Genomic DNA, 26,976 nt, shown 5'->3' with positions numbered 1-26,976 from the left:
ACATGATATTCCATCTGCCACGTTCTTGCCCATTCACTAAGTCTGTCCAGATTCTCCTGCTTTGCATCATCTTCAAGCAATTCATTGATGTATATTAGGAACAATTGAGCCCAAGTACTGATCCATGAGTACTCCAAGTCACAGCCTGCCAACAAGAGAATGACCCATTTATTCCTCCTGTTTTCTTTCTGTTAGTCAATCATTTAATCCAGGCCAGTACATTACTTCCTATCCCATGTGCTTGAATTTTGCTAAGCAGCTTCCTATGGGGTCTTTATCAAAACCTATCTGAAAATTTAAGTCTGGTGGTTTTCCCTCATCAATTTTGTTAGTAGCATCTTTAAAAAATAAACTCTCAATGAGTTAGTTAAGCACATAATTTCCCATTTGCAAATCAATGCTGACTATGCCCAATCAGATCATTTTCAACCACCTGTCCATCCTTTGTAATAGATTCTACCAATTTCATGAGTTCTGATGTAAGACTAACTGGTCTATAGTTCCCTGTTTGGTTTTTCTTGTGCTCCCTTCTGAAGTAGTACAATGACATTTGTACATTTCAATTCACAGGAATCATTCCAGAATCTGTAGAAATTTAAATGATGCATCAATGCGTTGACATCATAGCCACCTCCTTTAACAATCTGAACGTAGATCAACAGGTCCTGAGGATTCATCAACTTTCAGCCCTATTAACCTCCTACTGCAAACTTTTTACTGATACTAATTTCCTTTAACCTCCATTCTCTCTAGCCACTTGGATTTCAAGTGTTTGGAGACTTCTGGTATCTTCCTCAGTGTAGACAAACATAAAGCAATCATTTAGCTTCTCTGCCGTTCCTGTATTCACCATTATAAGCACAATCATGAGAATTCATAACTGAGCTATGAGTCCATAAGATATAGGAACAGAATTAGGCCATTCAGCCAATCAAGTCTGCTCCATCATTTGATCATGGCTGATATGTTTCTCAACACCATTCTCCTACCTTTTCCCCATAACCCTTTTATTCCCTTATTAATCAAGAACCTATCTATCTATCTCATCTTAAATATACTCAATGAGTTGGCCTCCACAGCTCTGTGGCAATGAATTCCAGAGATTCACCATGCCCTAGCTGAAGAAATTTTTCCTCATTTCAGTTCCAAAGGGTCTTGCCTTCACTGAGGCTGTGCCCTGGGTCCTAGTCTGTCTTCATAGTGGAAACATCTTCTCCATCTCCACCTCCACCCTATCCAGGAATACCCTCTGTATTCTGTCAATTTCAATGAGATTTCCCCTCATCCTTCTATTGAGTACAGACCCAGAGTCCTCAACTGCACCTCATTTGACAAGCCTTCGCTTCTGAGATCATTCTTGTGAACCTCCTCTGGACTCTATCCAAGGCCAGCATGTCCTTTCTTAGATATGGGGCCCAAAACTGCTCTCAATATTCCAAATATGGTCTGACTAGAGCCTTATACAGCCTTAGCAGTACATTCTGCTCTTGCATTCTAGGCCTCTCGAAATGAATGCCAACATTGCACTTGTCTTCCTAACTGCCAAGTGAACACCTCCCACCTCATCTTTAGCTTAGAATAAGCCTGGCATTTGAGTACAAAGAATCACAACTTGAGAAATATATTAGAGGATGTCTGACCATATGGAATCACAATCGCTTTATTGTTTGAAGACAGCAGTGATAACAGGAAAAATAAATCATAGGATGGGGTAAATAATTTTTTTTTTAAATTAATGATGTTCCTTTACCTCAGAAGCATGATACAGGCATATTTCCATATGTCACATTGTTGGCACAATTCTTAGGTAAAGGCCACATCTTTTTATTTTTATTTATTTTTGGGTTGTGGATCATAATGAGAAAAGAATTCTGATTTGAACCAAGGAAACTGTCAAATGAGATGTTACAGTTTTTCCAATGAGTTCCAGAAACAACTACTTTTGCATTGCATTGTATTTGTACCATTATCTTGTTTAACAGTGAAGGGAGGATTGTTGGATTCATCAGTGTTGTGTGGATGTGTTCAGGACAGCTTTGCCCGGAACTAGTCTGTTGACTTTTTTTTACAGTCAGGGTCAATTGTGGGAGTCGGGAGTATTCATCATGGTAGCACCTCTCTGGCTCCTGGGCAGTTGGACAGTCTGTGTGTGCATGATACAGTCTCCAGACTCTTAAATAGGCAGCATTTTCTTTCTCCTTGAAAAGAAGTCACAAAGAATTGGAGATAGCTGTTGTCTCTCACCATTTGCCTAAGCTGCTGCCTCTAACAGCAACCAAAAGATTGAGCAATTAGTGTGCGAACTGCCTTGTGTTTTCAGTAAGGAACTGAAAGGACTGTGAAAGAACAAGATCAGAAGGACTTGGAAGAAGTGAAAGAACACCTCATTGAATCCTGTGGACTGGTGCAATTGAACTATTTTCCCTTTTTTTTTCTCCTTCTTCTATCCATAGCATCTAATGTTTCTTTTGCTTGTTCTGTCCGTACATGTATGTAGAGATTTTAAGAAGAGATACATTTTGAGTTGAAGAGTTACAAGTTATTTTTTGTTTGCCTATTATTAAAACTGATTTAATTATAATAAGTATTACTTGTTTAATACTGAAACCTGATTAGTTTATTTTATGTTGACCTGAGATAAGTAGGAAAGTAGGGTCTTTATGTGATGACCCCAGGAGTACTTTAACTCAAGTAGCAGTGCAGTTTCACGACACTTTCATAGAGCATAGAACAGCACAGGCCCTTCAGCCCACGATGTTGTGCCGACCTATTATTCTGCTAAGATCAGTCTACCCTGCATACCCTACGTTTTATATCCTTCATGTGCCTAACCAAGAATTGCTTAAAAGTCTCCAAAGTATTTGACTCCACTACCACTGCCGGCAGGGCATTCCACACGCCCACCACTCTTTCATACATGTGGATGTTATTTGTTGCTCATAACTAACTGCCCTTGAAATAAGTCGTTTGCTAGGCCTTTTGGAGGATAGAAAAAAGAGCAGTACATTATTGTGGGTCTGAATTACATGTAGGCCAAATCAGGTGAGGATGAATGGTAAATGAGATGTGCTTTTTTTTTTAAAAGAATCAATGATTGTTTAGTCGTCACCATGACTGACAATAGCTTTTAGTACCAAATTTTATTAATCGCTTAAATTCCACCAGCTGCCAGGATGAGATTTGAACGCATGTCCCCATAGTATTAGCCTGGGCCTCTGGATTAGTATTCCAGTGACATTATGACCACTCCCTGGTCTTCCTCTGTCTTTTGAAATATACTGGGCTTACAATTTCATTCAAAAACAAATCATTTGCTAGATGCTTCTTATTGTATTTGCAGGTGCCACCCCAGTGAGGGACTTGTGGAAGTTTATCAATGTGTCTACAAGGTTAGAAGTACACTACTGTCTCAAAAGAATGTTGTCTATAATACTGCAGAGGTGCAGCTGCCCACTTGGCCCAGACAGGTAAAAAATTAACCTAATGTTGATATATATATATACACACACGTTTGAGCATATAAACAAGGAACAAGAGAAAGCCATTTGGCCCCTCGAGCCTGCTCCACCATTTAATAAGGTCATAGCTGTTCCGATTATAACCTCAAATCTGCATTCCTATTTTCCCCAGACAACTGTTTAGCCCCTTACTTTTCAAGAATTTATCCACCTATGCCTTATAAAAAGTATTCAAAACTATAGTTACACCCTCTTTTGAGAAAGAGAGTTCTGAAGACTTGCAACTTTCTGAGAGTAAAATTTTTGCCCCATTTTGGTTTTCAATGGGTGACCACTCACCTTTTAAGTAGTGATTCCTAGTTTGAGATGCTCATAAGAAAAAATGTCCTCTCCACATCAATCCTCTCAAGACTCCCATATGCATATTTCAATCAAGTCATCTCTTGCACTTCCAAACGCCAGGAGACATGAGCCTAGCCTGTTCAACCTTTCATCATAAGATAACCTGCTAATTGCAGTTTTAGTATAGTAAATGCTTGAATCGTCTCCAATGCATTGATGTCCTCTTTTAAATAAAGTGACCAATACTATCCATAGTACTCCCAGGTGTAATCTCACCTGTGCCCTGTATAACTAAAGCATAATCTACCTACTTTGTATTTGCTTCCCCTCATGGTAAATGATAAGCCATCTTCTCTTCAAGCCCAACCTCTCCAAACTGTCCTGTACCTGAAATTTCTCATCACTGGCACCATTCCTGTAAATCTTGTCTGTACTCTCTTCAATCCTTCCTGTGGTGTGGAGCTCAGTACTCCTGGTGATGTCGTGCAAGTGTCTTGGAAAAGTTCAGCATAACCTCCTTGCTCTTATATGCTGTGTCTGGTTAATAAAGCTTAGGATAGTATAAACTTTATTAACTGCTCTCTCCACCCATCCGGCTACCTTCAGTGAACTATGCAGTACTCCTATACCCATATCCCTCTAATCCTATACCCCAGTAAGTATTGTACCCTGTATTTGTGTTCTGTGTCCATATTCTTCATATAAAATGCATCACATTACAAGTCTCTGCATTGAACTTCACGTATACCACCTATCTGCTCACTTTACCGACTGGTTTGTCCTTATTGGAGTTCTACAGTGTCCTCCTTGCAGTTTACAATTTTCATGTCATCTGTAAACTTTGAAATTTATTCCCTGCGCACCAAGGTCTAGAGGATTAATATATATCAGGAAAAAAAAGTTCAAATTCTGACCCTCAGGTAACTCGGTTTCAAACCCTCCTTCAGTTTGAAAAATATCTTTCGAGTGCAGTTTTTCCAATTGCTCAGCCCATTTTGTATCCATATTGCTACTCTCCTTTTTATTCCACGAGATACAACCAACATAATCAAAGACCCCTCCCACCCCAGTTATACCCTCTACCACCCTCTTCTATTGGGCACAATATATAGAAGTTTGAATACATGTATGAATAGATTCAGGAACAGCTTCTTCCCCGCTGTTATCAGACTCTTGAACAGACCTCTCAAATGCTAATTCTGATCTCTGCACCTTCTCTGCGGTTGTAACATTGTATACTGCCCTCTGTTCTGCTACCCTGATGCATTTTGTATGATACGATCTGCCCATGTAGCACGCAAAACAACACACTTCAATGTATCTTGTGGCAATAAATCAATCAATCAAGTCTATCCTGAATAATTGTTTCTAAAAGCCTCCCCAGCTCTGAATTAAACTCACTGGCCTATAATTGCTGGATTTATCCTTACAAAAGTTTTTGGACAAGGATCAATGTCTGCAATTCTCCTGTTCTCCGACATCTCTCTCCACTCTAGAGAAGACTGAACGATTGCGGCCAAGGACCCTGCAATTTCTGCTTTTGCGTCTTTCAACATCCTTGGGTGCATTCCATCTAGCTCTGATTTCTTGTCACTTCTTTCTAATCAATATCGAACCATTCTAGTTTTTCCTGCTCAGTCACCATCACCACTTTCAGGGCAGTCAAGAATGGGCAATAAATGCTGACCTAGCCACTGAAGACCACATAGGAATAGGAGTTGGCCGTGCAGCTCCTTGAGCCTGCTCCACCATTCAGTAAGATCATAGCTGATCTGTGGCCTAACTCCATTTGCCTGCTTTAGGCACATATCTCTTGATACCCTTGCTTAATAAAAATTTATCCGTCTCAGATTTAGATTTAACAATTGAATTAGCATTGATTACTCTTTGCATGTAGAAGTGCTTTCTAACTTCTGTCTTGAATGATCCAGCTCTAATTCTGAGACTGTCCCTGGTCCTAGAATTATCAACCAGTGGAAATATTGTCTACCCTGTCATTTCCTGTTAATATCCTGAATATCTTGATTAGATCACCCATTAACCTTCTAAATTCTATAGAATAAAGACCTAATTTATCTAATCTTCCCTCCTAACTTCACCCTTGAAGTCCAGGTATCATGCTAGTAAACCTCATTGAACTCCCTCCTCGGTTTTCCTTCCTAAGGTGTGGTGCCCAAATCTGCTGTCAGTACTATACATGAGGCCTAACCAGCATTTTGTGTAACTGCAGCATACCGTCTGCATCCCTATACTGCAGCCTTTTGGATATGAAAGCCAGTATCCCATTAGTTGTCTTGATGATTTTCTACACGTGTTTGTGGCATTTTAAAGAGCTATGCAACTGAACCCCTAAATCTCTCAACATCCACTGTGCTTTACTTTGCAACAATTTTAGAAGGCACAATTTTATGATGTTGTCAACATTTTACAATGCTGCCCAATTTTTTTGTTGTAGGATTGATTCCTTGGATGTCATAATAAAATGTCTTGAAGGGATCAGGCAACCTTGTGTTTTTTCTCTATTGGAAAGCAGCATTCTCAAAGTTTGAGCAGGGAATCTAAAAACTAATGAAAAATGATTACATGTACTACATTTGAAAGCAATAATTATTTAGTATATTAAGTACGTTATTAATTTTTAGCTTTCAGATGTCTCCAATAATGTTGAAGATGAACCGAGAGAAAGCTGTAGTACCACTGAACAAACAGCAAACATTAGACAATCAGAGGAACCACAATACAACCCGGAAAGAGAGATTGTGCTATTGGACACGGAGGATTTCCCAAAGATAAGCAGTGTGTAAACGGAGATATCATTATTTGCCAGTTTTATAACCTTTTAATTTGTCTTTCAGAAAGACTGAAATTATTATCCTGTATGTAAAAATGAATGCCCACAGTATGTTTAGCTAGCTTTAAAGAAAATCCATCTGTAAGTGATGTTCTTTAAACTCTCAATGTTTTATTTTCTTGGTGTGATTATAATAATGACATTCCTTGATTATTAAGATGGAATCTGTCAGCCAGAATATGCGTTTGTTAATGCACTCCTGAAACTTACAATGTAAAATCTGCATTTAAGTTTACATGATTTTTATATAGTGATTTAATATGGAGGAAAATATAAAACATAAAAAATATTTTTAAGTATTAGGATATTAATTCTTCTTTTCCCATATGACAGAGGTTTTAGAGTGTTTCCTAGCTCGAAAGGCTGCTTGTCATCATGAAAATGAAACTGTATATGAATACTCGGGCACAAGTAGCCGACCTAACAGTACAGGCAGCGTGGAAATTCCAGAAGCCGAAAATACTCCGAAAGAAAAAAGAAGGGATTCAGAAGAGCAATATTCCTTTATATCCATGTGCCACTATGTAATTTTACGCTGTGCCTTCCTCATTCTTGGAGTACGGGCCGTATGGCTGGGAAAAGGATGGCAAGAAGAGCCAACATTAGCTAAAACTAGGTCAGTCATTAAGATTATTCCTTTTCCTCTCCCCTACACCTTTATTTCTTCCTTTCTTTCATCCATTTTCTCTTTATTCTTTTCTTTTCACTTTTGCTTCCTCTCTTGTTTTATTCCATCTCATTTTAGAAGCCAAGATGAATCATGGAAAATTCTTATTTTCTAAATGTAACAAAAGAAGAAAAATTAATTGTAAAATGTTGTAGCTTTGTAATGCCAAACTTGGCTTTTAAATTTTGTTTGAAGGATAAAGGGCAGGCTGGAGAAGACAAGAAGCTCTATATTTGAAGGCACAGAAAATAATTTGCGTTCCTTTGAATGCTTTCTTATTTAATGCCATAACACATACATGCTTCATACTTGGAAATTCGAATCATAGAATCCCTACTTTGTGAAAAGAAGCTATTTGGCCCATCAAGTCCATACTGACCCTCTGAAAAGCTTACCACCCTCTCCCTCTAACCCTGCATTTACCATGGCTAACCTGCTAATGTGCAAATCTTTGGACTGTGTGACGAAACCTGAGCACCTGGAGGAAACCCATGCAGCTACAGGGATAATGTGCAAACTGTACACAGACAGTCACCCAAGGCTGGAATCAAACCTGGGTCCCGAGCACTCTGAGGCAGCAGTGCTAACCGCTGAGCCACTGTTCGGTGCTTTTGTATTTTTTTTTTAGAAAGTATTTTAAATAGCTACTTACTCTTTTTTTCTCGTAGGAAAGGAAGTTCTATGCAAGAGGAGCAGTCATCCCGGGCAAGACTCAGACAGAATCAAAGTGACTGTGATGCAAGGAAGCAAGTGAATAAAGAAGTATGTCTTCCACAATCAGACATTTTCTGCAGTTTTCAAACTATAGTGGGAAAAATCAATTTTTGTCAACCTCCCTTTATTTACTGAGCTGCTGCCTTATTAATTGCCTTGACTTATTAGGAAATAAACATTCACATATTAACTGTATTAACCTCATTACAAATGGTCCTAGATACATTAATGGGGTTAAAGGCTGACAAATCCTGAGGAGCTGATAATCTTTATCCCAGGAAGTGGCCCTGGAAATATTGGATGCATTGGTGGTCACCTTTCAAAATTCAGTAGGGTGTCAAATGTACCTCATGATTTAAAAAGAGGGAGAGAAAACACGGAGAATCACAGACCAGGTATCCTAACATGGGGCAAATACTAGAGTCTGTTATAAAACAGAACACTTGGAAAGCATTAACAGGATTAGACAAAGGCAGCATGGATTTATGAAAGGGAAATCACCCGAAACATCAGCTTTCCTGCTCCACTGCTCTCTGGCCTGCTGTATTCCTCCAGCTCCACACTTTTTGTTATATCTTACAACTAATCTTCTGGATTTTTTGAGGATGTATCTATGAAAATAGAGAAGGAACAAACAGTGGTTTTTAGATTTCAAGAAGCCTTTTGATAAAATTTCATGTACGACACTAGTGGGCAAATTTAAAGCACACAGCTTTGGAGGTAATATACTGACATGGATTGAGAACTGGTTGACAGTCTGTCAACCAAAGTCGGAATAAATAGATCATTTTCTGGTTGGCAGGCAGTGACTAGTGGTGTACCACAGGGATCAATGCTTGGGCCCTAACTATTTGTGATATAGTTAAATGACTTGGATGAGGGAACCAAATACAATATTAACAAATTAGCTGAGGTCACAAAACTAGGTAAGATTGAGTTGTGAGCACAAGGAGGCTTCAGGGTGATAAACTGAGTTTGTCAGAAAACACATGGCAGATGCAGTGCAACATGGATAAATGTGAAGTTATACACTTCAATGTGAAAAGTAGACTGTTATTTAAAAGGTGATATGTTGAGAAATGAGTGTACAACAGGATCTGCATGTTCTTGTACACCAGTCAATGGAAGTAAACAGGCAGGTGCAGCAAGCAATTTGGAAGGCAAATGGTATATTGGCCTTCATTGCAAGAAGAGCTAAGTTCAGAAGTAGGGGTGTTTTACCAAAGTTATATACAGTCTTGATGAGACCACACTGGGAATATTTTGTACAGTTTTGGTCTCCCTACCTAAAAGAGAATATACTTGCCATCGAGGGAGGCAGTGAAGGGTCAATAGGCCGATACCAGGGATGTCAAGACTGTCAAATGAGGAGTGGTTGGTTCTACTAGGTCTGTGTTCAAGAGTGTTTAGAAGAATGAGAGAGGATCTGATTGAAACCTATAAAATTCTACTAGAGCTAGACAGACGAGATGCCAGAAGGATGTTCCCCCGGATTGGGAGTCGAGAACCAGAAGGTCATAGACTGAGCATGGGGTAGGTCATTTAGTGCTGAGATGAGAAAATATTTCTTCACTGAGTGATCAGTCTGTAGGATTTGCTACCGCAGAAGATTGTGGAGGATGGATTAGTAAGTATATTCAAGCTGTTAATGTAAATTTGAAACAGTTACGATTCAAATATTTATCATATGAACACATGAAATAGGTGCAGAAATAAATCGAGCAGCTCCTCAGGGCTGCTGCACAATTTGGTAAGATCATGGCTAACCTGCTGTGTTTTGAAATTCACATTTCCATCTCATCCTTATAACTTTGGATTCACCTGCCTAATAACTATCCGTCCACCTCTATCTTAAAGAAAACATAATGACCCTGCTTCCACCGCCTTTTGGGGCAGAGGTCCAGTGTTGCACAACCCTCTGAGACAAGAAATTTCTCCCCATTCCTGTTCCAAAAAGATGACTCTTTAATATTAAACAGAGTCCCTTAGTTCTGGACTCACCAAAAAGTGGAGGCATCCTTACCAAGTCCAACATGTCAAGACCATTCAGGACCTTTTGCACTTGAATCAAGCCTCCCCTCACTCTGAGACAAAAAAAAACTCTGAGGAAGGGTCACTCAACCCGAAGCATTAACTCTGATTCTCCCCACAGATGGTGCCAGACCTGCTGAGCTTTTCCAGCAATTTCTATTTTTGTCTGTGATTCACAGCATCTGCAGTTCTTTTGATTTTTAGTATTTGACTCCCCTCACTTTCAGTGGAAATATGGAAGCAAACTCAACCTGTCAAACCTATCTTCTAAAACAACCCATTCATTCCAGGTATCAATCTAGTGAATCTCCTCAGAATCACCTCCAATGCATTGACATCTTTCCTTAAGGTAATCAAACTGCATACTATATTCAAGATGATTGATAGTAGGAGACAGAGGGTGGTGGTGGAGGGTTGCTTTTCAGACTGGAAGCCTTTGATGATTGTGTGCTGCAAGGATCAGTGCTGGGTCTGCTGCATTTTGTCATTTATATAAATCATTTGGATGTGAATATAGGAGGTATGGTTAGTAAGTTTGCAGATGACGCCAAATTTGGTGGTGTAGTGGACAGTGAAGGTTATCTCAGAGTACATTGGGATCTTGATCAGATGGGCCAGTGCACTGAAGAGTGGCAGATAGCATTTAATTTAGATATATATGAGGTGTTGCATTTTGATGGGGCAAATCAGGGCAGGAATTACACACTTAAAGGTAAGGTCATGGGGAGTATTGCTGAACAAAGATGTTGGGATGCAAGTTCCTAGTTTCTTGAAGGTGGAATTGCAGGTTGACATGGTAGTGAAGAAGGCTTCTGGTACACTTAGCTTTATTGGTCAGTGCATTGAGTATAAGAGTTGGGAGGTCAATTTGCAGGTGTACAGGACATTGTTTAGACCACTTTTAGAATTTGGAGGTATATAAAATCATTAAGGGCATGGATAGGATGAATAGCCAATGAATAGCCAAGGTCTTTTCCTAGGGTAGAGAGTCCAAAACTGGAGGCCACAGATTTAAAAGGAACGTAAGGGGCAATATTTTAATGCAGAGGGTAGTGCATGTACAGAATGAGCTACCAGGGGAGGTGGTGGAGACAGGTACAATTGCAACATTTAAATGGCATCTGGATGGGTACATGAATAGGAACGGTTTAAAGGGATATGGGCCAAATGCTGGCAAATGGGACTAGATTAATTTAGGATTTCTGGTTGGCATGGATGAGCTGGACCGAAGGGTCTGTTTCCATGCTGTACGTCTCTGACTGTCTGGTCTATGATTGCTCTGTGTAACAGAAGCATAACATTCTTTTGTAATCAATTCCTCTCATATTAAAGGATAGCATCCCATTTGCCACCTTGATTACATGCAATACCTGCGTGCTAACTTTTTGTAATTCATACATTAGAATTTCCAAAACTCCATGAAGTTCTGAGGAAGGGTCACTGGACCCGAACGTTAGCTCTGTTTTTTTCTTTACGGATGTTGCCAGACCTGCTGAGCTTTTCCAGCAACTTCTGTTTTCGTCCATGACCTTTGAATTTTGCATTTCTTCAGTTCTCCATTTAAATAATATTCTGCTTCTTCATTAATTTTTTTTAACCACAGTGAGCAATTTCACATTTTCCCACATTATACTTCATCTGCCACATTTTTGCCCATTCACTCGGTCTTTCTGCAAAATCCTTCATCTTCAGATTAAACTTTCCTATCTATCTTTGTGTTGTCTACAAATACTTTCACTCCCCTCATTTACATCAGTGATGTATGTAGTAAAAATTTGAAGCCCTAGCGCAGACCGTTGCAAGACTCCACTTGTCACATACTTCCAAATAGCCAAAGATGCATTTATGCACGTCCTCCGTTTTCTGCCAGCCAGCCAGTCTTCTAAGCTAATCTTCTATCCATGCTCGTACGTATTTCCCCACACACCATGAACTTTTTACTTTCTGCAACAATCCTTTGGTATACTAAGTTTTTCTCCTTCCTTTCATTTTGTGTTAAATTCAGCTGAAGGAAACACTTGTATGTCCATTCCCATTAAATATTTGGGGCAGAAAATCCCTCGGGTATACTGCAAATTGGGCAATGTTTGATCAACTGGCTCTTATGTTGACCACTTGTTATTCAGTTTTATTATCATTAGTAGAATTGAATATCAGGCTCTGATCTGATAACTGACCACCATTTCTTCTCCACCTGTTGCCACAACCCAAGACAAATTTCTATCCATTAGTTTCTTTCTGTAAAACTTGGCCTAAATTTGGCATGCTGCAGATGATTTTTTATTGCTTCATGGCAACACTGTTGAGCAGGCAAAATCTTCTGTTCTGAATCTAAATTGATTGTTCTGTATTAGTTTTTTTTTATTATATAGTTATTGAAAACTGGCAAGACCAGCCATAAAACAAGGTACAAGAGCAGGCCAGAGATTAGGATTTGTGCAGCAAGTAACTCCTCTCCTTACTCCGTGAAGCCTATCCAACCTCGAAAGCACAAGTTAGGAGCGTGATGGAAAAGTCTGGCAGGACAGTAGGATGCTTAAAGAAACAGAGATCTTGGGGTCCTTGTCCATGGTTTCCTGAAGACAGCATGGCAGGTTAATGGGTTAGCTAAGAAGGTATATGGGACATTTGCCTTTATCAGTCAAAGTCTGGATTGCAAGAAAAGGAAGGTTATGTTGGAGCTGTACAGAACTTGTGTTAGGCCACAACTGGAGTATCGTGTGCAGTTCTGGTCAAGAATGAGATTGTAATAGAGGGGGTACAGGGAAATTCACTAGATTGTTGCCTGGGATGGAATATCTTAGCTGCAAAGAGAGCTTGGGTTGTTTTCTTTGGAGCAGTGAGTTTGTGGTCCTGACACGTGTGTTTAGGATTAAGGGGCATGGACAGGGTGGAGAGAAATTAACTGCCCCTTAAATGAATGGTCAATAACAAGGGGGCATAATTTTAAGGTGAAGGACAGAAGGTTTAGGGGGGAATTTGAGGAAATATTTTGTCACCCAGAAGGTGGTGGGGAATTGGAATGAAGTGCCTGGGAGGGTAGTTGAGGCAGGTAACTTCACAACCTTTTTAAAAGTACTTGAATGAGCGCTTGCAATGTCATAATATTCAAGTAAAATGGGATTAGTGTATTTTTGGCAGTATGCATGAGCCGAAGGGCCTTTACTGTCCTCTGATGCTATGACTTCCACTTGCCTGATTTTTTTTTGCAGCTCCAGCAACACTTAAGAAGCTCAATACCAACAAATGCAAAGCAGTCCACTTGCTTGGTACCCTATTCACCACCTTCAACATTGACTCAGATCACCTTTGACACACAATGGCAACAATTTATACTATGTACAAGTTGCGCTGCAATAACTCTCAAAGCCTCAGTTGACACACCTTCCAAACCTGTGACCTCTACTACTTAAGAAGACAAGTGCTGCAAATGTATAGGAAAACAACTACCTCCAATCCCCCTCCAAGTTATAATTGATGCTAATTAGAGATAAGATAGTTGTCGCTAATTGTAAAACTGATATTGATGGATAGAATAATTGTTTATATAACTAAACTTTTCAGCATATACTGTTAGTAAAAATTCCTCAATCCTCTGAGCTTTTTTTTATTGGCTGTTTAATGCCAGAATACTTGTCCTTTTTCGTTACTATTGTTGAGATTTGTTGATTCCTTACATTAACCACCCAGTTGCTATCTATTTCATTCCTTGGGCATATTTCTTGATGAGCATGATTTATATCCTAATTGAAAAGTGAATTGTTGGCACTCAACTTTCTCCTCCATCTAGATTACAAAAGTAGTTGATTTTTCTGTTACAGAATTTTGTAATTGCTTTAATCATTCAAAATTTCTTTCGTATTGTGCATTCTAGTTTTCTGAAGGTCAGTCAAGAATGCAGTCAAGATCATCTGAGCACACATTAGGTATGATTTCCAGGTGCTTGTTAACTTTTTCTTCCTTGTCACTACAATTTTCAAATAATTAGCTTATCAAAAAATTGATTCAATTAAGCTTGTTAATAGTACATGGTCAATCTGAAGCTTCTCCCAAATGGACTATACAAGTATAAGGAGGGATTTTAAGGGCATTTGATTATAAAACATCACAAGTTGCACTAATTCTGTCTAAATCAATGACAGCATCTCAAATGAAACTACTTATAATTACAAGTAATGTCACAATACTGATAGGAAGAATTGCATTGGAAATGAAGTCCCACTGTTCCACAAGTCTTCAAATATAAATGTGGCCAATTTGTTCACGAAGGTGATTAATGTCTGACTAACTATAAAAGAAACTCTCACCAGGTTTTGTCAATGAACAAACAAATTAAAAATTCATTATAACAAGCTTATCATCTAATGCTGCAAACTGGATTACTAATTATTAAATATTGCAAACTTGCAAGCTTCAACTACACACCTTTCAAATTCAAACATGCACACATCCATTCACAAATAGAATGGATGTGATGGATCAGACAAGCAGTTTTGCAGAAATAATGTGGATGGAAAGAAAAGACAAAAGGACACAAAGTCTGTCGATCAAGAGTCCAAACCACAAGGGAAAATGAGGTGACGAATATTTCTGTTGCCATGCAGTTAATTTGTGTTAATAACAGCTGACTGGCCATTCACTTCCTGCAACAACACAGTAACAGCATTGATGTTCCTGACAAACAGCCAGTTTAATTCTCTGGATGTGCTTGTTGACACCATAGAGCATGCGTGCTATTCCCCCTGTGAATGCATACTAATGGATGCAGCCATGATTGGATGTGGATTAGGGGTTGGCGAAAGACAACATGGGAGTGGAAGAGATCGTATCAGCAGGACTGGGGGTTTCAGGCCAGTGGGCGATACAGCTGGGGGAAGAGGGAGAGATTACCCCACCCCACCCAGCCCTACCTGTCTGTTCTTTTCCCTCCTCCACCCTGGCCCACTCTATTCCGCCCCAGCCCAATTTCTTACTTACCCCTCCACCTCCCGTACTCTCCTCAATTCCCCATTTTTGAATTTCTGAGTGGACACACACGGGCGTTCCAGTGTCAACAGACATTGCCTAAATGACATATTGTGACTCTGTGCTGCTGAAACTGTAGCAGTAGGTCAGTATGTCATTTAAAGGCATTCTGACATTTTTATTTGTCATTCAAATTTATTCTCTTTTTAAGTTAATCAGGGGAGATGCAGAGTGATGCCAGTATCATGCGTTCAGTTCAAACACTGGCTGAGTTTACCACGAAAACTCTCCTTCACAACCTCCCTCTTTGGCTGAAGTATGGGTTAAACCACCATCCGTCATCTGTCTAATGAGCGAGCAGCCCTACGGTCCAGTAGGACTTATGGCCACTTTATCTTTTAATCAGGAAGCCACTAAAGTGGTGATATTTTAACTGCACTTCCAATAAAGTCCACTAATGTGAATATATTGCAAACTTTTGCATTCTGTCTTTGAATGGAAAACAAAATTTGCCCTTATTTTTGCTTTTGTGGATGTGCTACTTAGTCTTGTCCTGTACTGTGTCCCACATATGTCACCTTCAGTTTGCCAAATATACTTTTAACCATATTTATGACCGATCATATTTGCAAATGATCATTTTGTAAAAGTGATGTAAATGTTCTTCCCAGATTTGACAGAATACACCAAACTATCAATATAGCCAACATAGTTGCATATTCCATGATGATCATGGTTAATTGTTGATGAGGTGCTGGTGCATTTTTCATTCCGGGATTTACGTTGATAAAGTCCAGCCAGTATAATAAAGGATGACGTTTATTTAACTCTTTCAGTTAATGGAACTTGCCAGTATCCATTTGTGTAACAAATCATGCATGTCCAATCCTCTTAACATAACTCTCCGAACATGGAACCTGATATGAATCAACCTTTGTTGCTGCGTTGACTTTGCAGCAATCAAAACATAGTTTTTGTCATCCATCAGATAGATGAGCTGCAACTACTTTGACTTGGTTCAATAATATTATTGCCCATGAACTTATTCTCTTCCTCACTTTAGTTAACTTTTCTGGAGTGAGTATAGAAGGATGTTACTTTATGGGCACTATATTCCCTAGGATTAGTAAAACATAATGGCAAAGGCATATTTCCCCAGCCTCTTCATTCAAAATTGAAGAGTCAATTATGGCTACTGTAAGTCACTTCAATATTTTTCTGGAAAATAGCATAATATTTTATCTCACTTTCCAATACTATTGTAGTATCCATTATGATTAATAGAGGATCAACTTTTGAATGTTCAATTTCTGATTCATTTTTAACTCATTCTGATATTTTTATTTCACTTAGCTTTTTTTCACTACTGTTCTGTTCTGACAATCCTCCATGGCTTAGTATCATTTTACCATTTGGTCAAAGTAGTCCATGCAGACCATGTTCCCAAACTAAATTAGTCCCACCCGCCTGGTCCTGGCCCATATCTCTCCAAACCTTTCCTATTCAGGTACTTATCCAAATGCCTTCTAAATGTTGTAATTGTACCTGCATTCACCACTTCCTCTGGCAGAGTATTCCACATACTAACTGCTCTGTGTTTTTTTTAAAAAAAGGTTGTCCCTCATGTCCTTTTTTAAATCTTTCTCCTCTCACTTTAAAAATCTGCTCCCTAGGTTTGAACTCCCCCACAACAAAAACAAAAGTTGCTGGAAAAGCTCAGGTCTGGCAATATCTGTGTAGAAAAAAATCAGAGTTAACATTTTTGGTCCAGTGACCCTTCCTCAGAACCTTCACAGATGCTGCTGGACCTGAGCTTTTCCAGCAACTTATGTTTTTGTTCCTGATTTACAGCATCTGCAGTTCCTCTGATTTTTATTTGAACTCTCCCACCTTAGGGAAAAGACCTTTGCTATTCACCTTATCTATGTCCCTCATGATTTTATAAGCCTCAATAAATTCACCTCTCAAACTCCTACACTCCTGTGAAAAAAATCCCAGCATGTTTTTATAACTCAAACCCTCCATTCTCAGCAACATCCTGGTAAAACGTTTCTGAACGTTCTCTATTTCAATAATAGCCTTCCTGTAACAGGATGACTGGAAAGCAGTCCAAAGAGGACTTGCCAACATCCTGTACAACCTCAACATGACGTCCCGACTCCTATACTCAAAGGTCTAAGCAATGAAAGCAAGCGTGCTAAACGCCTTCTCAACCACTCTGTCTACCTGACGCTTATTTCAAACAATTACATGCTTGAACGCCTAGGTCTCTTTGTTCTACAACACTACTCGGGGCTCTACCATTAATGGTTTAAGTCCAGCCCTTGTTTGTTTTGCCAAATTGCAATTCCTCGTGTTTAACCAGATTAAACTCTATCTGCCACCCCTCAGCACATTGACCCAATCAATCAAGATCTCCTTGTAATCTTAGGTAATGTTCTTCACTGTCCACTTTACCACCAATTTTAGTGTCATCCACAAACTGACTAACCATGCCTCCTCTCATTCTCATCCAAGCTATTTATATAAATGACAAACTGTCCCGATCCCTGTGGAACACCACTGGTCACAGGCCTCCAGTCCAAAAACAACCTTTCACCACCACCTTCTGTCCTACCATAAAGCCAATTTTGGATCCAATTGGCAAGCTCACCCGGAATCCCTTGTGATCTAGCTTTACTAATTAGTCTACCATGCGGAACCTTATCAAAGGTTTTGCTAAAGTCCAAGTAAACAGCATCTGCTGCTCTGCCCTCATCAACCCTTTGTTTACTTCTCAAAAACTCAAGTTTGTGAGACACAGTTACCCTCACACAAAACCACATTGACAATCCATAATCATTCCTCGCCTTTCCAAATGCCTGTAAATCCTGTCTTCCAGAATCACCTTCGTCTTTATTCGCTAGAACATCTATCTTTATTCATCTGTTGTTCTATAATCTTATCAGCCTTACCTTTTACTCTTACTGGAAAATAATGTCTCTGAACTCGCTGATTTTTCCTCCACGCTGGAGTATTTACATGCTTGAACTTATTTTGATTCGATAAGTTCCAGTGAACCTTTTAATGGTTCCCCAGAGATGGGCTACAGTGCCAGCACTTTTGTCCCCAGCAACAGAATTCCAACTTTTGGCCTTATCATCTGCCCTAGCTTTCATTATTGGTTGAGTACTTTTCAAAAGCTTTTTGACCAACCAGCTCGGATACTTTTGTTATGTTTCAAAGAAAATCTAACACCACAGGGCCTTCTCTGAGCTTTGGTTTCAAAAAAAGAAGTATTTGATCAATTTAAGTGATCCTCTCACCTCCTATCTATATGGCCAAATATTAATTCAAAAGGACTAAATTCTCTGCACTCATTAAGGATGTTCCTAATTGCAAACGGGAACAAGGAAATGCCTTTATCATTAAGGCATACCTGACAGTAAGCTGTAATCACATGGTGTTCAAAGTTTGCCATTTTTCTAATGCTTTCTGAGATTGTGGATGATGAGTCGAAGATGTAGTTGCTTGGAGAGAGCAAGAATTGCAGATACTGGAGTCAGAGTCAATACAGTGCGGAGCTGTAGGAACAGAGCAGGTCAGGCAGCATCAAAGGAGCAGGAAAGTTGACGTTTCGGGTCGTGACCCTTCATCAGGACTAGTGAAGAGCCTCGACCTGAAACGTCGATTTTCCTATTCCTCTGATGCAGCCTGACCTGCTCTGTTTCTACAGCTCCACACTGTATGGATGAAGTCAATGTGTAATTTGATTTATTCCCAAAACATTCATTATTTCTTTAATTATTTGCAACAATTTTAACCTTGATCTGATTATATTTTGTTGGGTAAATCATGTCTTACAGAGTCATAGAGTCCACAGAACAGAGACATCCCTTCGGCCCAGCCTTGTCCATGCTGACCAAAATGTCCATCCACACTAACCCCATTTCCCTGCACTTGGCCCATATCATTCTAAACCTTTTCTATCCATGTATTTGTGCAAATGCCTTTTTAATGTTGTTAATGTACCCACCTCAACCACTTCCACTGGCAGCTCATTCCATACGCGTACCACCTCTATGTTTTAAAAAAAAAAGTTGCCCGTCAGGTTCCCATGCATGCATTCTTCTTACCTTGAACTGATGTCCTCTCGTCCTTGATTCCCCAACCCTCTGAAAAAGATTGAGTGCATTCACCCTATCCATGCCTCTTAGAATCTTATACACTTCTATAAGATCCCCCCTCCGTCTCCTATGCTCTTTAAAAAAAAAAAAAAAAAAAAAAAAAAAGTCCTAGTTTGTCCAACCTCTCCCTATAACTCAGTCCCTGGAGTCCTGGCAACATCCTTGTAAATTTCTTCTGCACTGTTTCCAATTTATGAACATCCTTCCTTCCTATAGTAAGGTGACCAAAACTGAACACAATACTCCAAGTGCGGCCTCACCAGCATCTTGTACAACTACAACATAACTTCCCAACTTCTACACTCAGTGCCATGGCTGATGAAGGCCAGTGTGTCAAAAACTTGTTTCACTGCCCTGTCTACCTGTGATTCCACTTTCAGAGAACCATGCAGCTGAACTCCAAGGTCCCTCTGTTCCACTACACTCCTTTTAAGGCCCTACCATTCACCATGAATCTCCTACATTGATTTGACTTTCCAAAATGCAATACCTCACACTAATCTACATTAAACTTCATTTGCCATTTCTCGGCCCACTTTCCCAGCTGATCACGACCCTGCTGCAATTTCTGGTAACCTTCCTCACTGTCCACAAAATTATCTATTTTCATGTCATCTGCAAACTTACTAATCATGCCTTGTACATTCTTATCGAAATTATTGATATAGATAACAAACAGCAATGGGCCTAGCACTGACCCCGGAGGCTCACCATTAGTCACAGGTCTCCAATCTGACAAGCATCCTTCCACTGCTGACAAACAGGAGGCTGGAAGAACACGGCAAGCCAAGCAGCATGTGGAGGAAAGGAGCTGTCAACATTTTGCATATTTACCCTTCTTCAGGAGGGTCCTCCTTGAGTCCTGAAGAAGAGTAATACCCAAAATGTTGACTGCTCCTTTTCTCCACCTGCTGCCTGGCTTGCTGTGTTCTTCCAGCTTCCTGTTTGTCTACCTTGGATTCCAGCTTCTGCAGTTTTTTTTATTTTGTCTCTCATCCTTCCGCTGTTACTCTCTGCTTTCTACTGTCAAGCCAACTGTGTATCCAATTTGCCAGCTCTCCCTGGATTCCATGTGATCTAACCTTCCAGAGCAGCCTACTATGTGGAACCTTATCAAACGCCTTACTGAAATTCATACAGACTATGTCTATTGCCCTGCCCTCATCAACCTTTGTGGTCACTTCATCAAAGAACTCTAACAGATTTGTGAGGCATGATCTCCCATGCACAAGGTCATACTGACTACTACTAATCAAACCCTGTCTTTCCAAATGCATGTATATCAGAATCTAATCAAGTAACACAGATGTTAAGCTTACTGGTCTGTAGTTCCCAGGATTTTCTTTGTAGCCCTTCTTGAATAAGGGCACAACATTCACTACCCTCCAATCTTCTGGGACCTCACCCGTGGCTAATGATGATACAAATACATTTGCCAGGGCCCCTGCAATTTCTTCTCCAGCCTGATGCGGAGTTCTTGGATATATCTGGTCAGGACCAGGATATCTATCCACTTCCATACAGTCTAATACTTCCAACACCACCTCTACTGTGATCTAGACTGTCCCCAAGATATTGCCACTGACATCCCCAAGTTCCCGAGTCGTCTTTCTCTGCAGTAAACACGGAGGAGAAACGTTCATTGAGGAATTATGTCTCGATTTTAAAATAATCTATTCACTATCATTTTTGCTGTAATTGTCACCAGAGGCATTGCCTGAGTTTACCACCTTGTGCATTGATTATCTTTACCAGTAATTGAAGAAGAATTGTGTTGACTGTCCTGAATCATCTGTCAGTAATATGTTCTGAGAGAGCACACTTCATCTGCATGACTACAACAGTTTTAATATCTTTTTACTATCCTGATGAAGTCTCTTTCTTTTTCTGATTTCCTTATCCACTTTTACTACTGAAATCCTTCTCTCATTTCACTTCCAGAAATTGATTTTAGTATGTCCATTCTCATTACAATGTTTTCTTTTATATCACATCTAAGTTCTAACCTTTCTGCTTTATTATTCTGGAATCCTTCTGTTGGGATCCCTAAAATTAATTTCCTTTCCATTTTTTCCATCCCCACATATTCTATTCCTCCCAGTTTTCTTGTAGATTCCAATCTGACCAATCTACATGTCGCTGTCTGAGTGAAATATCATAGCTATCTGCCAGAACTGCTGCTTCCCTGATCTATCTTTCTTGACCAATTTTATTACTTGACCTCACCTGAATAACCCTCAGGGATTATCAGAAAGCTGTTTTGGATTTTTTCCATAATTCTGATTTACCTCGTTGTCAAAGTTATCCTCTAACTTTGATTTTTTAAAAAAACATTGTTTTCATAACATTTATTTTTCTCTTCTACAAATGTTTAATAAGGTTTCTTTCTTACCCTAAGTTTTAATTAATAAGCTCCAGGGGCAACCTCAAATGTATTGAATATTGTTCTTTTAACAAGTCTCTCAGTCTGCAGATTGTTCTTATTGGCCAGTGCATTACTTCATAGCTATCAAGACACACTGTAACATAAAGGTCCAAACATCTGTTGACTATTTCATCTTCTCCACTACCTTTTTGCATGGGGTGAAATATCTTTCAATTCCATTCTCATAAATTTAGGCACACATTTCTAATCAAATCAAATCTTCACTGGACTCTGAATAATCTGAGTTAGCTCCACTTTATTCTTCCTTTAAGATTTTCTGTTTCCAATTCATATCATCTAAGCTCGTTCTCTCTTTGAAGATCAAGGTTTTAAATTTCACTTCCCTTTTCTTAGCCCCTTATTTTTCTTTTTCCTTTCTTTACATGTTTTGTTTTTATTACTCTTCCCTTTCCAATTCAGCCTTTCTTACTTTGTTTTCTTCTCATTCTCTAATTCCTGTTTTTTTTCCATTTGCAGCTAATTCTAACAATGATGCATCATTTTCAGTGTTCCCTGCTTTTAATTCTAAACGCTGAGTGAAAATCTAAGGAATCCCAGCCTTTCACGGTCCTGCCTTTATTTCTACCTTTTAATTTAGTTCACTCTCTCTGTATTGACGTCATCAAATTTGAAAGACGTCCAGGCCACCAGCCTGGAAAGAAGTGGCTGGCTGACTGTTTCATTCCAAGAAGCATGGCTGGATATAGCCACTTGAGTAAGAAATTGAAGTGTTAACATAGAAATGATACTGGGGTGAAAAGATATTACTCAGAAAAGGGTTGAATCTTTTTGTTGTTTATATTAGAGTTTTCTAGATAGTCAGAGCTTTGCCTTTTTGTTTTGATATTTTGTTGAGTCATTTACATTTTTACCTAGGAGTGCCATTGTGTTCATTGGGCATTATGAAAGATGCATGGCAACTGCTACGGCAATGTATCAGCCCACCAGAGAATTCCAAGGCTACTACGTTTGCACCTTTGTTGAATGACATCTTTCAATTCCTCTGTGGACACCTTACTCGGACTTCAAACCTGGTAGAACAAGAATTGGGCAAACGTTCTGACCCTAAGGCAATTATTACAGCGATGGGTCACCAGCAGCAAAGGGCAGAGGTAAAAATATTAATGTATTTGGTAAAATCAATGCATGTGATAATGCAATTGTAAGGATTCCTCTTTGTTTGCACAGTATAAATCTATGACTACAGTGCTTGGGATTTTTCAGAAACTTATGGATTCATTCTGTGACAATTAAAATATTCCAGTATATTAACCTACCCTCATTTGAATGTAATTTGTAGCACAGAAAAAAAACTATTTGATCTATTGAACCATTGCCAGTGCTGTGAAAGTTAAACATTTAGAAGGCAGGCCTTTCCCCTGCCCTTCAATATCATACTCTTTTAAACAATTGTCTGCCTCCTGGTTTAAAAATAGTTATTGCTTCTGATAACTGCTTGTAGTACAATTATCAATAACATTGTTTCTTTTAGTCACAGATAATGTATTTGAAATTATAGCATCCTATTGCCAGTAGTTTTTATCCCTATTTGAATTTCAAAGTAAAATCTTGTTTCTTTGTGTTTTTGATAGCTCCGTCTTGAAGCCCTTTGCCAGATTTCAACTTTTCTCTCTGAAATGGAGGGTAAAGCTGGCTCCTCATTGGATAGTTCAGGACTGTCAGTAAAGTCAACTGGTCTTCTACTGACAGTACAATTGCAGTTTTTAACTGGCTGCTTTGATCTGGGAACAGCAAACACAAAAAGCACTAAACAGAATTGTGGAAAACTCCAGCATTATACGGTAACGGAATATTGCCTTTGCTTTTCTTGCAAATTTGTGCTGAACTACAATGTATGAGGGTGCTTAAATGTAAATATTTTGCAAAATGTTGTGCGTTGAATGACACTTTCTAAATGTTTATTCACCTCTATCAACTGACTGCTTGCTAGTTCTGTAGCAGAAACTAAATATCATTCAGTCTTCACATGTGTCTGGATTATTATTGAAAATACAGGTTGTATTCAGTGGATGTATTCTTTTATTCCCACCTCAGGATATAACACAGGCTGCCCATGGAAATACACAGATTGAGCTCCAGGCTTCAGCACATAAACTTTATCAACATTTGGTTTCTTCTCTGAAACGAGGACTTGCAACTGGAAAGGAATTCTCAGGTTTAAAAATAATTATTTATTTAAAGATATTGATGGTTTAATAAATTAGAATTATTTTATTCACTAGTGTTATTATTAATAGTAGGGATCTTCTTTTTGACCAGTTTCTTTTCAGCACCTCTATCTCCATTCCAAACCCCACAAAAAAAAGTGAGTCAGATTATTATAAAATCTGTATCCAATATACCAGGAAAGTAGTAAGTAGTTTGGATAGTCTAAAACCAATCGCTAAAGGACCACTATAAAAATTAAACATTCTGGTTAAACCAAATATTTAAGAACACAACTCTGATTTCTTGACTTTAAGAATGTAAATGTTGGTCACATGTTTCTAGTTAGTAACAACAGAAAATTGCAGCTTATGGTTGTGTGCAATTTTTAAATGAGAAAGCTAATTCAAAGAATGATTATGGGAAAACTAGTTAATGTTCGCTGCTACAATTTTAAGAAATTATAAAATTTAGAAAAGGTGTCTATGCATCCAATTTTCAGTTGAATAGTTGAGAATTAAATTCTCAATCTGCTAAAAAGTGTTTGTGATTGAGGGTGGTGTTTATATTTTAAAAATGAAAAACTGAAAAATGGTTAATTGTTTGAGCATATTCTGTTATTAAAGATTGTGAAATCATGAATGGTATCCTAAATAGTTTTTATGCAGGACATGAGAGAGGTTTGTGTAGTAGGTGACAGCATATCATGTGGCTCTATATGGTTTAACTGGAGTCTTTCAGTCGCATTGAATGTAGGGTGTGGTTGGTATGGGATAGTATCTGATGGTTCAGAAGTGGAATTCGTCTACCATCCCTCCAAAAGACATGTTGTCACCATTGTACAATACTGATACATGGTGCATTTCACGTTCTACCTGTTTGCTTCAGGGGTCAGCTCAGATGACTGAACAGCTTGCTAACAATGCAGAGTGACACCAACAGCACGAGTTCAATTTCTGTACCGACTGAGGTCACCATGAAAGTCCCACCTTCTCAACCTTGCCCCACAACCTTGAAGAGTGGTGGCCCTCAGGTTAAACCCACCACCAGTCATCTCTCCAATGAGAGAGCAACATTTATTGTTCTCTGGGACTATGGTAACTTATCTTAAGCTTACCCTCTCCCTGCAAGTCCTGTTGGAGTACAGATTCCCTTTCCACAGAACTCTTATCTTCCCATGTTTCTCCTCTACTGCAATCCCATGTTTGCAATTTGCCATCCTTTCAAAGTTATTCCAGTGTTCTCAACTTGGAGCAGAACTGGGGTGTGGAGAGACTGTAATGTGAACAGGATCCTTCAGCCAGAGCACTCCAGTTCTGGATCCTCATTTGAAGTGCTGAAGTCCTTCCCTATATCACTACATCCCATTTCTCAGCTTCCATTCCTAGTGCATCCCATGATCCCGTCACTGCCCACAATGCTGGTAAATGAGTGTCTTTGGTGGTAGGTGACATCATCTTATTTCCTGTAAAAACTCTGCCTGACCAGAGACAACACACTAATCTGAGATCATAATAGGGTTACAGCAGAGAAGGTGACCCTTTGGCTCTTTGTTCTTGCCAGTTCCCTGCAAGAACAACTCAGCATTTTCTCCATTGCCCTGCACTTTTTAAAACTTCAGATAATTATTGAATTCCCCTCTTGAAAAGGCATGATTGAATCTGCCTGCACCACTCTTGGGCAGTAATTCTAGATTGTGATCACTTGCTACGTGAAAAAGCTTTTCCTCATGTTGCCTTATTTTGTTTTTGCTATTCACTTTAAATTTGTGTCCTCTGGTTCTTGATCCTTCTGCCAACAGTTTCTCCCTCCCAGCTCTGTCCATACCTGACATGATTTTGGACATCTCTAACAAATCTCGTTTTCAAGCTCCTCAATAGAGAGAACAGCTCTACCTTCTCAATCTATCCAAATAACTGAAGTTCCACATCCCCGGAGCCATTCTCAAATACTTTCTGCACTATTTTCTTTAGAGCAGAGTAGGCTGAGAGTGGTCCTGATAGAGGGGTGTAAGATTGAGGGGCATGGATAGGATGGATACTTAGTTGAAGTGTCAGTAATGAAGAGCCGTAATTTTAAGGTGAAGGACAGTTGGTTTAAAGGGGATTTGAAGAAGAATCTGTTTGTCACCCAGAAGGTGGCGGGAACCTGGATTGAACTGCTGGAAGATCAGTAGAGGCAGGAAACCTCACATCCTTTAAAAAGTATAGGATAAGCACTTGAAATGCCATAACATTCCAAACAATGGACCTAGTGCTGGAAAGTGGGGCTAGTGTAAATAGGTCATGCAAATGCAATGTGCTGAAGGGCCTCTTCTGTACTGGTTCGCTCTGTGACTATGACCCCTCTAATGCCTCCATATTTTCTCTAAATTGTGTGACCCAGAATCAGACACACCATTTCAGTTGAGGCTGAATTAGTATTTAAGAAAAATTCCTTATAACTAACTTAAATTTGCATTGTTTCTACTTACAAAGTCCAACCCCTGTACATTTTAAGTTTCCTCAACCTGTTCTGTCACTTCCAATGACTTCTACATATACAGTCAATATCCTCTAATCTCAGACCCCTTTTAAAATTGTATCCTTTATATTATATTGCCTTTCCTCCTATTTCCTACAAAATGTACCACTACACACTTTTCGGAATTAAGTTTTATCTGTCTTGTGTATGGCCATACCTCCAGTCTGTCTCTGTGTGTACAGACGTGATCTTAACACTAATCCTTCAGCTAGTTTTAAACTTTCCCACTGACCGTTCTAAAGACAAGAAAGCATGTAAAACTCAGTGGGTACCATGAACAATGCCTACTACTTGCCCTTGCCCTTGCCCTTGCCCCCATTACTATTTTACCATAGCGGAGAGCAGGTGGTTTTGGTGTGCCTGCTCATCCCTGGATCAGTTGATGTCCTTGAATGACCAATTAGTTCCTCCTTTAAAAGGCTTCAATCTGCCACAGCTGAATTTATGCGACTTTGTCAGAGGCCCATATTAAGCATTCTGCCTAATAACTAGCCTTACCTGGTGTTGTGGCAGACAGGGCGGGGATTCTATTTCCCCCTTCACAGTGAGACCCCAGAGTCGTCTTCATGAAACTATGAAGCTTATCTTACACAACTTTCTTTTGTTAACCATGCTGGTTCCTGTTTATCCCTTTGCCCTTCTTAAGTAAAGGTTTTCACTAAAAATTC

General features: G+C 39.3%; 1 protein-coding gene across 1 annotated transcript in view; it reads left to right on the top strand.

Annotated features, from left to right (window-relative positions):
* LOC109911101 (probable E3 ubiquitin-protein ligase HERC1) overlaps nucleotides 1-26,976 on the top strand; it is a 266,602-nt gene that overhangs the window by 82,987 nt on the left and 156,639 nt on the right. Inside the window, exons 20-27 of the mRNA XM_048621230.1 lie at nucleotides 3,341-3,467; nucleotides 6,443-6,596; nucleotides 6,985-7,267; nucleotides 7,987-8,080; nucleotides 13,938-13,989; nucleotides 22,496-22,731; nucleotides 23,212-23,421; nucleotides 23,675-23,795. Coding sequence (XP_048477187.1) covers nucleotides 3,341-3,467; nucleotides 6,443-6,596; nucleotides 6,985-7,267; nucleotides 7,987-8,080; nucleotides 13,938-13,989; nucleotides 22,496-22,731; nucleotides 23,212-23,421; nucleotides 23,675-23,795 — 1,277 coding nt within the window. The remainder of the gene's footprint in view (nucleotides 1-3,340; nucleotides 3,468-6,442; nucleotides 6,597-6,984; nucleotides 7,268-7,986; nucleotides 8,081-13,937; nucleotides 13,990-22,495; nucleotides 22,732-23,211; nucleotides 23,422-23,674; nucleotides 23,796-26,976) is intronic.

Source organism: Rhincodon typus, chromosome 1 (assembly GCF_021869965.1).
Source record: "Rhincodon typus isolate 14 chromosome 1, sRhiTyp1.1, whole genome shotgun sequence".
Lineage (NCBI taxonomy): Eukaryota > Metazoa > Chordata > Chondrichthyes > Orectolobiformes > Rhincodontidae > Rhincodon > Rhincodon typus.
The sequence above is the reverse complement of the archived record's forward strand: the minus strand, read 5'-3'. Positions and strand labels throughout refer to the sequence as shown.